The sequence below is a fragment of the Equus caballus genome, chromosome 21 (assembly GCF_041296265.1).
Source record: "Equus caballus isolate H_3958 breed thoroughbred chromosome 21, TB-T2T, whole genome shotgun sequence".
NCBI lineage: Eukaryota > Metazoa > Chordata > Mammalia > Perissodactyla > Equidae > Equus > Equus caballus.
In genome coordinates, this window is record NC_091704.1 from 38,758,946 (window position 1) to 38,771,223 (window position 12,278).

General features: G+C 42.7%; 1 protein-coding gene across 4 annotated transcripts in view; it reads right to left on the minus strand.

The window, feature by feature from the left end:
- GHR (growth hormone receptor) overlaps positions 1-12,278 on the minus strand; it is a 245,033-nt gene that overhangs the window by 68,661 nt on the left and 164,094 nt on the right. For all 4 annotated transcript variants that reach the window (XM_001498656.7, XM_023625698.2, XM_070246321.1 and 1 more), the window contains exon 3: positions 3,793-3,858. In XM_001498656.7, coding sequence (XP_001498706.5) covers positions 3,793-3,858 — 66 coding nt within the window. The remainder of the gene's footprint in view (positions 1-3,792; positions 3,859-12,278) is intronic.

The window sequence follows — 12,278 nt, forward strand, 5'->3', positions numbered from 1 at the left end:
AGAATGTGGGTTTTCTGCTTATATTTATGCCTTTGCATAGGTGAAGTATGTTGCTACCCATGTGTGTGAGCTGAAACGTCTTCATGGGATTACTAATCAAAAATAACTCTTTCTTTCTAGAAAATATTTCTTAAGAATCTACTCTGTGTAATGTATGTTAGCATGTGCTCATTAACACACAAACTCCCATTCACATGGAGTAGGCCTCTTCACAGAGAGCAAAGCCCTGAGGGCTTAGAAAATGGGACAGATACTTTTTGCTAAGGGAGAGATCAAAGTAGGGGGTGATTCTTTAGGTGGTGCACTGCATGGGTAAATCTTGGTCTGGTGTTACTGCAGGCTTTTCTCCAAAGTTGCTGATGCTTAGCAATGCTATGCATGAACTGGGTTAACTAAAGATAAATGATGTAATGAAGTCATGGGTTCCAGCGTTGTTTCAGGGCAGGATGTATCAGCCTGTCAAAGCTACTTAGATATAATTAGATTTACGATTTTCACCTAAATTCAGTGGAACCTGGGGGCTGATGGATAAGGTTGTCCACATAGCTAGAATGTGCCTACATGACCAGCTCACTACAGGAAACTTTGGGCTTCCTGGTACTGAGGTGCTTGGCAGGCACGTGGGTAGTGCTTCCAGACCTGGAGACAGAGTGCAGTCTGACTGAGCAGTGGGTAGACAAAAAGGCCTGCACTTGAACTCTCTAGACCCTGGTCAACGCATACCCCTCTCTTCCTGTTGCTATGCAGTATCCTTTGCCTGTAAGAAAGCTGTCCTGGGAGTATAAAGCATTTGATTGCTATGAGTTTTTTCAGCAGTGGAACACTTAAGGTGATTAATGTGTAATTAACACAAGTGGGGAGATCTAATCCTCCATGAATGGCCCCTGTGAGCCAAGAGGCTCCATGATAACCAGGGGTGCTGGTGGGAATTGTAAGTGTGGAGAAGGGTGGGTAACCACGGAGCTATTAAGAATACTTCCATTTAATTAATTTATTTGCAACAGCATTTATTACTTATTGTGTTCAAGGTACCATTTTAGGTACTGCAAGTTATACAACTCTCAATAAGACACAGCTGTTCATAATCCAGATGGGGAGATAAGAGAAATATGCAAGTAACTATACTCCAAAGCAGCCTTTAAATATATTTCTTAAGAGTGGAATGAAATAGCGTGCCCTTTCTCATAGATGAGCACGGAAAGGGAGGGACTGCTTCAGGCCAAGACTAAAAGTGTTTTGGCTGAACCTTTAAGTATGGGCAGGATTTATATTTACAGAATGCACAGTGAGGTGGAAGGAGGATAGTTCTAGAAGGTGGGATGACATGAGCAAAGTCCCAGATGAAGGGAAGCACAGGTCCCTGGGGAGTAGTGAGGAGTCTAGACCTACAAGCTGGGGTGAGATGATCAATGGTGGATTTCAGTGTCTTGGGATATGTTTGCACTTTAAAATTTAGGCAGCAGGGAGGGCAATAAAGATAGTTAAGGTTACTTAGAGCAGAGGGATATGGTGGGTTCTTAAAATTGTTACTGGCAAAGGAAGATGGATACAAAGAAGGAGAGATGGGGTAGGAAGTAGAAGGAGAGAGGAAAGAGATAGCTACTAAGGGGTTTTTGCAGTAGTCCAAGGATAAAGTAGAGGTGGCCTGGTGGGGGTGGTGGCATTTACTTATGTTTGGTCATTTCTATGTAGGACTTGCTTGGAGAGGGTTTTTATTTTTTTCTTCTATGGGGTTTTGCTTTGAATCTGAGAATTTAGAAAAGTGCAAATAGGAAATGTGTAAAGTATAACTGTGTGTTGACAGGACATTTCATGTTGAACATTAGCTTTTCGTGTAAAATGATCTCCTTAGGGAGAATATGAGCTCCCTGATATCAGGACAACATCTTACTCATCTCTTTCTCCCCCATGGTGCAGACCTGAGTGCTGGGTGCATAGCAGAGTTAATATTTGTGATACAGACAGTGTATACAGTGACACACTGAGCACTAAGTTCTGTCACATCTCAATGAGATGCTTGGATGACAAAGATGGCCACATATCCAAGTACATGCACTGTGGAAGGTGCCCAATGATACGGACACATCCATTGACATGGGTTGCTTTATCAAATCAGTCCTGGGCCAGAGGGCATGTAACTTTTGATAAGGAGAAGCAGGAAGGAAAGGATTCTTCCTTGTGTGGAGAAGTCAGTGTCTGTGTGATATACTACAGATGAAGGATAATTAACGAATATTCTTACTTATCACAAAAAAACAGAAAATCAACGTACACCAAATGACTGGCAGGAATTTCTTCAACACATCCACCATACCCAGAGGTTATATTTTTAACAAGGCCCAACATTTAGACACCTCAGACCCAGGACCTGACAAAGAACATGGCTTGGGGAAATCATACTACCACTTTGGGGGAAAGTGGAGTGGAGTGTATTGCGTGTGCATGCACGCATGTGCATTTGTGTGTGTGTGTGTGTGTGTGTGAGGGTTCCAACGTGGAAGGGAGCATGCATCATTAGTAAAACATTCATAACTGATTCCTTCTCATTTCCTTACAGAAAGTAACAATAAGTCACATCATCTGCTGTGTGAAGTGTTTGGAATATACTGGCTGGGATAACAACATAACTAAACAACTACTCCTGTTACAACCTCTCATGCTAATTAGGGAGCAGATTAACATGTCAGATGTTTCTAAAACAGGAGAGTTGTAAAGAGTTTGTAGTCTGGCACAATTGATAAGTGGATGACATTTGTTAGAAACAGCACCAACCCTCCCTTTGAATCACCTCTGAAGAAATGATATTTGCATCTCACATTAGAAACTTACTCTGCCATTTAGTCATAAAATCCAAATTATGGTTTCATGAGACCAGAGTTACCAAGGAAACAGCAATGGATTAAACACAGGTATACTGTCTTCCCTTCCTTTACTGTATAATCTGGGCTGTAGAATATTCTTCAACTGATGAAAAAAAATCCATCCCTGGCATTTAATTAAAGGTCCTTATTATGTGATCAGGATTTTTTTAGGTAATGTGAGGGATTCAGAAGAAGCATAAAACATGGGCTTTGCCTTAAAGCTCAGTATAACTAATTAATTCATGAAGTCCACACAACTCATTGAGTTCTGCACTGGTGCTAACATATACACTAAGATGTTGTGAGGTAAATGCTATCACAGGGCCACAGACAAAGTTCCATAAAAACACAGGCAGAACAAGTCTTTGGGCCTGAGGATTTGAAGAAGCTTCCCCACAGAGCTGATGTTTGAGCTCACTCCTGGGGATGAAGACGAGATTGTCAGAGGACAAGAGGGGGAAGCACAAAGGCATTTTAAAGAGAAGACAGAGCTGTCGTGAAGGCAGAATTTTGGAGCACAAGGTGATTTGGTTGAAGAGACAAGGCTAACTGTCTGTCAGTGTGATCCCTAGTTAAAAAAAAATACCAAAAAAATGATGATGATATAATACAGGATTTGTAAAAAGAGGCAGGTTCTTAAATTCAATAACTAATTGTTGGTTCACAATAAATTATTTCACAGTTTTTTTCCTTTTCATTAATTTGGCCTTATTTACCCCCTAAGGATAAGCAAATTAGAGACATAAAGCAGCAGCCTAGCAGAGAAGTTGAAAAAGAAATTATGAAAAAATTTTTTTTGCTTGCCTGTGCAATTTCAGCCAGTCATTCATCTATCACCATACCCCAAATAAAACAGAGAAAGGACAGTACTTGAATTACAGTAAAGCATGGACAGTATTGCTGAAGGCAGAAAAAGGACTGAAATTCTTACTTGTCCGTAGGCCTGGATTAACTCTTTGCAGACTCTGGGATGCTCTGCCAAGGGTAGCTGGTATGGCTGGAACAGAAAGAGACGAAAACCATTAGTCATCTCTATAAAAACAGTCTGATGTGACCCTGTTACAATCTAACTTGCAAATGACAAAATGTGACCTGGCCCAACCTCACAAGAATTCTCTCCCTCTTTCCTTTCAAAATTAAAATTATACCTACCCTCTAGAAAGAATTCATAAAGATCAGAGAAAATGAAAACCTTCTGGTCTTAGTCATCTCTGGTCTCATGCCTAGACACAGTCAAGACAATGAAAAAATGCCTTCCTACATCATTTGAGTCCAAACTTGAGTCTTAGTTGTGAAACAAGGAGGAACATAAATTCTTTTTTAAAATAGTATTAAAAATAATTCGGTCAAAAAAGTTTACTCTTAGAAATAAACATGTGAGCAATCCTGGGAGTGGCGAAGGAATGAGGGAAGTGAAAAGCTGGACAAGAGGGATACAGAACTTAATGATGTGAGATGAGCAATGAGTCATCTATTATAAAAGCAGTTATAATTTTATTGATAATAGGATTAGGTTGCATTAAAAACAGGAAAAAGGGAAAATGATCAATGTAGCTGTCATTGAACTGTTGAACTGGGTTGCTTTGCAAGCATCTTTAACTACAAAAGCATGCAACTATTATGCAGCTTGGTGGAGAAGGGGGTTTCTCCAGGATGCTCCACATCAGATCATGTTATCTCCAGGTTATTCTTAGAGAGGCAGCGTGGTCTAGGCCCACAATAAGCACTGAGCATTACCTCAAGCAATGAAACTGCTAATGCTTTTGGTCCTTAATAGAGACCCACAGTAACAATGCGAAAAAATCTTCCTTTGATATGAAAAAAGGAACAAAATGAAGATGCATGGGGAGTGAGCTGGTCCACTCCCACCTCGATGAATTTCACAGCTGGGCGAATCCTGTCTACTTGTCCTGATTCACTTTTCAGTCCTTTTTCACTAACTCCTCCCACCTAGCTAACCCATAGGAAGCAGCTGTTGGGTCTGGTGTTCATCCTACCGAACCCAACAGATGATGTTAAGATCCTCTTGTTAAATGCTGCAGAATTCTAACTCTTGTAAGTTTTTTCAGACTGGACCTATCAGGGAGAGCAGAAAGGAAAATTGCATTTTACGAAAACTCCCTAAAGTCTGCTCACTTCTTTCATGTCCTACCCTTTTATTGCTACCATTATCTAGACGCCCCTCCCCAATTCCTTGCTAGAAATCAGAGAACACTTTGTTTTATTACCCCTTGACCTACGTTGGGAACTGAAGCATCCCAACTGTGAATGATCTTTTTCACTGACAACTATATATGCCTTGAGAAAGCTTTCACAGCTCAAAGGAAGAGGGAAATTAAGTCAATCACAGGATGGCACACAAGCAAGTGTGTTATTTTGGTCAAAATTATCCAGCAAGTTTGTCTCAATTTTCAGCTTGAAACTGAGAGCCCTAACGGACACCAATTTCCAGACTCAGATCAGCAGTAAAGTTGATGAATTTCTGCAGAATGATGACTGAAATGGAATGTGGGGGTCAGTTATGAGGCCCAAGGGGAGTGCACAGAGCCAAACCTCAGGCCCAGAAATGCTTGGGGAGCCCCGGCCACCCTTGACTCTTCACAAAGCAGGGTTTTGCTTTCCTTGCAGACAGACATTTGGTGATTTCCTCTTTATCATGGCAGGACTTGGTAACATTTTTTTTGAAGCAAAAAGCCTTACCCTCTACAATATGTGATGAATCAAGACATAAAAGGAACAAATGGCATCTTTGGGGAAGAACCACAGATTTATGCTAGTGTCCAGAGGGTGCTGGTTACACAATTAAAGCACAATGAACAAAATTGTGCCATCTTAGCAAATGGAGGTGACAGGCTCAGTTATCAATTTTAGTGTCAAAGCTGTCTTTAATGTCTAGAAGTGCTGAGTGATGGGGGAAACAAATAAAGGGTGACAATAAGCAGAGAATAATGACTCCAATATATTTACACAGGGGCTTTAAATACTGGCATTATAAAATGAATTAGCTACAGCCCCTGGTTCTGTGAGCCCACAGCTTCTGGGCAGCAATCTATAAAGGAAGGAGGGGTCCAGCACTGGAGGAGCAATGGAGTGGCCCTTAACAAGTCTGGGCAAGTTCCTGAGGAAGGTGACTCCTTGAAATGGGTGCTGAATGTGGGATGAATGAGCAATGAAGAGGAAAAGAAAGGGTGCTGGAGCCAAGGGAACAACAGCAAAGGTGAGAGTTAAGACACAGCCTGGGAAAGGAAAGAGCTGTGCTCTATCGGGAGTGGGTGGAGCACAGTTGGGCCGGGACGTGTTGAGGAGGGGAGAAGTCGGGGCACACAGGGGATGGTCTCTCCAAAGAACTTAGTTTTGTTCCTGCCAACACTGGAGAACTACGGCTTTGCAGTGCCCTGGGGCAGAGCTCCCCATCGTGGACCTGCCTGAGAACTAACTGCTATCTACCCTTTCCTATTATGTCCAACCTTGCACTCAACTTCCCAGCTGTGGTATATAAATGGACCTCAGTTTCTCTGTCTGTAAAATGGGGGCAGCAACAGTATCTACACATGTAAGGTTTAAATCAGTTAGTAGATGCTCTTTACTAAATAAACCCTATATTCAGTCCTTAGTGAATGTTAGATATTCTTGTTGTTATTGGTAGCCGCTACCCTGAAAGCAAGGGCACATATTTCCCCACAGAGAACTTGACAATGTTTTTACACAAGACTTTGTATGTTTAGGGCTTTGCACATATAAGGACAGGATGCCGTCCTAAGCCAGCAAGACCGCCACTATTTGGGTCTACCTGTGCAGGCTGTATGCAGGCAGTGCGGCTCTGGGGAAGTGATATCAGTGGGTGGGGTATGGGAATCTACTTGTGTCAAAGATTCAGTGTGGGACTAACATACAGTCAGTTCAAGTTCTTGTAAGTTGGTGAGTTCTCTACTCTATTAGTAAGGGAGCTAGAGGGGGAGAATCAATGTTCTGGCGAGTATCGTAATTTACCAGTTGCACAGCAATGGCATTTAGAACCAGCCCTGAACAGATGGTGCAAACACAAGTAAGTAAAACAAGGTACTGCAGATGGCAACCATTTTACACAATGGCAGGGGATCATATGCAGGCACACGATGGCATCTGCCATAAAATAAGCATGGTTAAGGTTAGCTATCGTTATTGCTATTAGCTTATGGTTATGATAAGGATAATGATGATATTGTAACTGTCATGAAATCTTTATTTCAAGACGCCTTCTGAGAGGTTTTGCTCTGTCCCTCGGACAGGCTAGTTGCCCTCCACCCAGCAGCCCCAGGACACTCCTACACCCCTTGCCGTAACTGCTTCTCGGCCTGTGCCCAATGACAGTGAGCTCTTGAGGCAAGTACCGCTGCTTTCATCTTTGTAACATCTGTTAGGAGCACAGGGCATGGCACCCAGTAGTAGTAGAATAATAAAGTTTGCTAAAGAAATGAAGCAGATGAAGATGAATTACAGGTGCTTTAGATACTGGCTTTGGGCTAAATGGGAATCAAATGCAATAGTTTATTTTCAGCAAATTGTGTCTCCCCTTGGGAATCTGAAGTTTGCTTGACAACTTTTCCTGTCTTTTTGAAGTCTGTTTATCCTTGACCATAATCCAGAAATTTTCCCTGCTGGGATTTCAAGCTCTATAGCTCTTTCCAGACCCACCCTTGCCTTTCCGTCAATCTATGATCACCACCACTGAACAGCAGTCAGTTTAAAGACATTATCTCCCTCCAAACTGCCCTTGCAGTAAGGCTCAAGTTCAAGCTCACCATCTGGTCACATGGATGCCATGCCCTGGATTATCTTGCTGCCTCTGAAGGGGCTGGTTGATGGGAAAGTAAAAAAAAGTGTGTGATGTTTATATCTCACATTACTGTGCACTTAAAATGCATGAGGTGCTGTACTAAGCACATTTTATGAATTTTCTCATTTTACCCTCACAAAAGCACTCTGAAGTGGGTATTATTATTAGTTACACTTTATGGATGAGGGATCAGAAGCTCAGAGAAGTTCAGTAACTTGTCTAAGACTACCCAGCCATTACATGGCACAGGCCACATTTGCACTGGAGCCAGATTCTGACTCCACCGCACCCTATAGTTCCCCAAACTTGCCTGATCATCAAGCTCTTCTGTGGCATTTGTTAAACATACAGATTCCAAGGCCTTGTCCCAGATTTATAGAATCTGAATCTCTAGGGGCTCGTCAGTCTGTATGTTGGCAAGATCCTGGGAATCTGTCTGTTTGCCTTGCATGCCCCTCCCCTAGCCAGGTGATTCTTATCACAAGACACGTTTGGTCTCTCCTCCACAGCAAGGAGGAGCTCACTTGGAGTAGAGAAATATTTGCTGAACATCTCCCTTCATTCATCTTTCTAACTACTGTGATATACCAAAGTAGGGTAGGACTCAAGTTGGTCAAGATGAGAAAATAGCATTCACCAGAATGTGCCTGATGACTTTAGCAAATTCAAAGGAAGAAGCAACACTGTCTATTAAGCTTTTTGAAAAGAAAAGACACGTTTGGGAAACTCTTCACTATACACTACATTCTTGCTCTGGTCAGAGTCACTGCGTTCTCTGCAGGCTTCATTTCTAGGGCCTCCCCACTAAGTGCCCAAAGCTGGTGCTCAGTAGGAGGCACTTGCTAGAGCACATGCTGATTTATCTGAAGGCTGCAGACATCCTGGAGAGTTATAGGGATGGGGCAAGGCTGCTGAGGCTTTGGGCAGGAATACCCTTCAAGGGTCAGTTAACGAGGAACCAGGTAAAGCTCGTGACACTCTGGCAGCCAGGCCTCCTCCTTTTGCTCTGTCACGGAGTGATTGTTGCACAGTAGATCCTGGGGCTGCAATCTTCTTCTCTGTCATGGCTACCCCCTGGCACACCAAGTCCTGGGCCTGAATGCAGTGACAACTCTAAGCTGGAATTTCCTTTCTTTTGTGGCTAACTGGATTAATTGAATTCCCATCCACAGTTTCTCCTGCACTAAAGTGTATTATCTCGAACACATTATGACTCTTGGCAGCTCTAAAGAAGAGTGTGTAATCTGAACAGGAAATCTTTGGACCTTTCAAAGAGACAGTATTACCTCCCCAGATCTCCATGGGGGAGTGCATTTCTTCTGTACTTGAACAGCAAATCGTAGAGTACATTATGTGAGATAATTTAAACAAACATACAAAAGGAACCATGAAATGATGCTGGTAGTTTCAAACACCAGCTTTCAGTTAAAAAAGCTGCTTTACAAACCATATACAGCAATTTCGGAAGAGAAACCAGCATCAAGAAAAGAAGCACATGCTGAAATAAATCTGTAGCAGCCATATTTTGCTATAAAAGGATTTTGAGAGTAGCTGGGCCTCAAGTTAAGAAGAGTTAATGCTCAACAAGAGACCATAAAGACCTTCTTTTCTCACAGGTCTACCTCTGGCTTAGTGGACAAATGTGGAGGTTTCCTAATAACTTCAAGCTTCACATATTCCTTTCCTGTTTGGCAGTGCTCTCCTTGGTGAGTTTTTTAAAAAACATCCTCCTGACACAAGCTTATGCACGTACTAAGGACATCTGTTTGCAATTAAGGACAGATGCTAGGGGGTGAGTTTTCAAATGCAGCCCTTTGGGTGATAAGGCCAGTTAAAGGTGTAGTAACTTAAAGAGTACACAAGGCGTACTAAAAGGCGTACTAAAAGGAGCAATTAAATGAATGCTAGGTTTCAGCTGGCTTCCATCTTCCTCCAGCAAAGCGTCCCAGCAATTCCTCCAGCTTTCCTTTCCAACTGCTACAAGAACAGTGAAACACCCTGCCCAGCTAGCTGCCCCTAAAGCTGCTTTTCATTATGGAGAACAGCAGGGTGTCAACACCAGGCAATGGGCAGTAAGCCAGCGCTCTATGCCATGTGATAGGAGAGGCCCAGAGTAATCACAGTCACTGTTTGCTAAGAGGAGCAAACAGAATCACAGGTTGGCACTGGGCCAAGATCGATCCTAGGTAGGCCAGTCAGGGGCCCAGGACTGAGACCAGAAGGATAGACGAAGAGTATTAAAAAGTCAGACCGCGGTGTGAGGAGAAGGGCAGAAGTGTCTCTTCCCTTACAATGGTATCTTAGATGTCTTTAATACCTGTGAATTCACTCATTAAAGCAATTGAGTCAGACTGATTTAATCAAGTCCAAAGCTCAGATGGTGACTCATAGATGGTCACCACTGTGCTAGACCTGGCACCTCTTCCCAGCTCCGTGTTCAGTGACATCATGTCATAGACATGAAATCAGCCATAGTGGGAATATTTACACCATAAAAGTTGGCAAATGCTACAAATCAAGGTTCTCTGCAATCTAAGCCTGTGGAAACTCCATCTGCCTTTCAAGATCAGTTTGAGTGTCTCCTCTTCCATGAAGTACCCCAGTTGGAATCCATCTCTCCGTCCTTCAAGCTTTCACAACACTTTTGTTTTTGTAAATATCTGGACCATGACACTCACTATTCCCTGCTCACTGTCTCAGTGATCTGACTTGCCCAATGAATTATAAACTCCCTGAAATGTGAAGTCAAGGACCATGTCTCATTCTCCTTTTGATCTACCATAGCATTAGCACAGTTCCTTAAATATAGTGAATGCTTGATACATATTCATGAAATTACTGAATCTCTCACTAGAAAGTCGTTCAAGAAAAGTGGTGAAGCATCATGATTTTACTTATATTATTATTTTGAATTTATCAGACATTTGGTGGCCTCTGGAGTCATTGAGACTCACTGCACAAAAGAAGATTCTAAAGCCCATCATTAGCTCCTGTAAGTGTCCTCCTGGAACCATGAATGCTCAAACTCGAGGCAAAGTAGGCATGTTTTAACTCCTTTTCATGGTATCTAGTCCTTTGCTAGTGTTCTATGAGGGAAAGAAATAATGAAAATAAGATTGTTTAATTTCCTCCCCTGCCCTCCTGACACCTGGATGGATGCCTCTGCCTGGCTTTGGTTACAGTGGCGAGCCAGTCTTTTGATATTTAGGTAGACAGTACTTGCTGCCCGTTTATTAGGCTGAGACTGGTAGTAGTGACTCAAGTCCTGGGAACTGGTTGTTTTGGCAAACTCATCGATCTTCTTGTTCAGACCAGGCAGCATTTCAGAAGCACAGCATGTGAAGGGTGTCCTAAAAAAGCAAATATTTTGCCAGAGGTTTTAAGGTGTGTTTTCCCCTCTCTGGGCAAAGCATCTTTTATAAACAGGTTGGTCTGGGCCCCTGCCACTCTGCCTCTTGTTTCCAAGCTCCACTTATCAATTTCCATGTAACATTCCTTGAACAAAATCCTGTCCCCTTGGGAAGTCGATATTTGAGAGGTAGAGAAAGTGGTCTTCAGTCAGAACTGCAGTGTAAGAGCATGGAATTAAGACTTTGAGACTCTATATGGTGTTAACAGCCCATTCAATATACTGAATATCATCAGTTAATTTGAACAAATAAATGCCCATCTTGTAAAACATGCCCACTTCAAAAGCCGGTTGAGAGTCCTTTGACTTTAATTGTAAAATATGCATCACTAACTTTCAATGTGCCAGGCACTGTCCTTGATGCTGGGAATACAATGGTGAAAGAGCAGATGGAATTCTGGCTGCGTGCGCCCACATTCTGGTGTGTGTGAGGGGGTAGACAGTAAACAGAGAAGCAAATAGATACTGCCAGGTAGCGGGGTAGGGTAGCAAGATGTGGGGACAGTGGCTACTATAGACCTGAAAGCAGTGTGAAAGAATATAGGTCCTGAGATGACTTTGAGGAGTAGCAAGGAGGCCAGTGTGGCAAGAGCAGAGGGAGGGAGGGGAGAGAAGAAGGATTTTGGGATTGCAGAGGTGCCAGGGGCCAGATCTTACATGGTCTCGCAAGCCAGGGTAAGGACTTGTGGACTGCTCACATCAGGTTCCATGAAGGGACCCCAATGAACTGGAGCTGCTACTGCCATCCCTTAACGATGTGTCCTTCCTACTTGAATCCTTTACTGTAACAGTTGGGAACACCTCCCAGGTATTGGCACTGGGTCCCAAGGCTATTTGGTGTATGGCTTTAATTCATGAATTACCTTTATCCCACTGTACTTGGTCTGGGTTATGGGTACAAACCAGAGAGCCATTTGTTCAAGATATATTTCTTGAGCACCTTTTATGTGCAAGGCACTATGCTAGGCATTGGGATATGGTGGTGAACAGACTAACACAGTCCCCAAGGTTCATTTCTTTCTGTTCTCCTAAATGGATCCTTAGCCCCAGAACAATTTATCAGCTTGCCATCTGGCACATTCCTGATTCTAGGTTTCTGCTCATTTTATATCATTCTCTTTGCTTTCTCCAGAATGGGGAGAAATTCAGAGGTAATTCCCATCTACAGAGTGGAGATAATAAATCAGAAAAA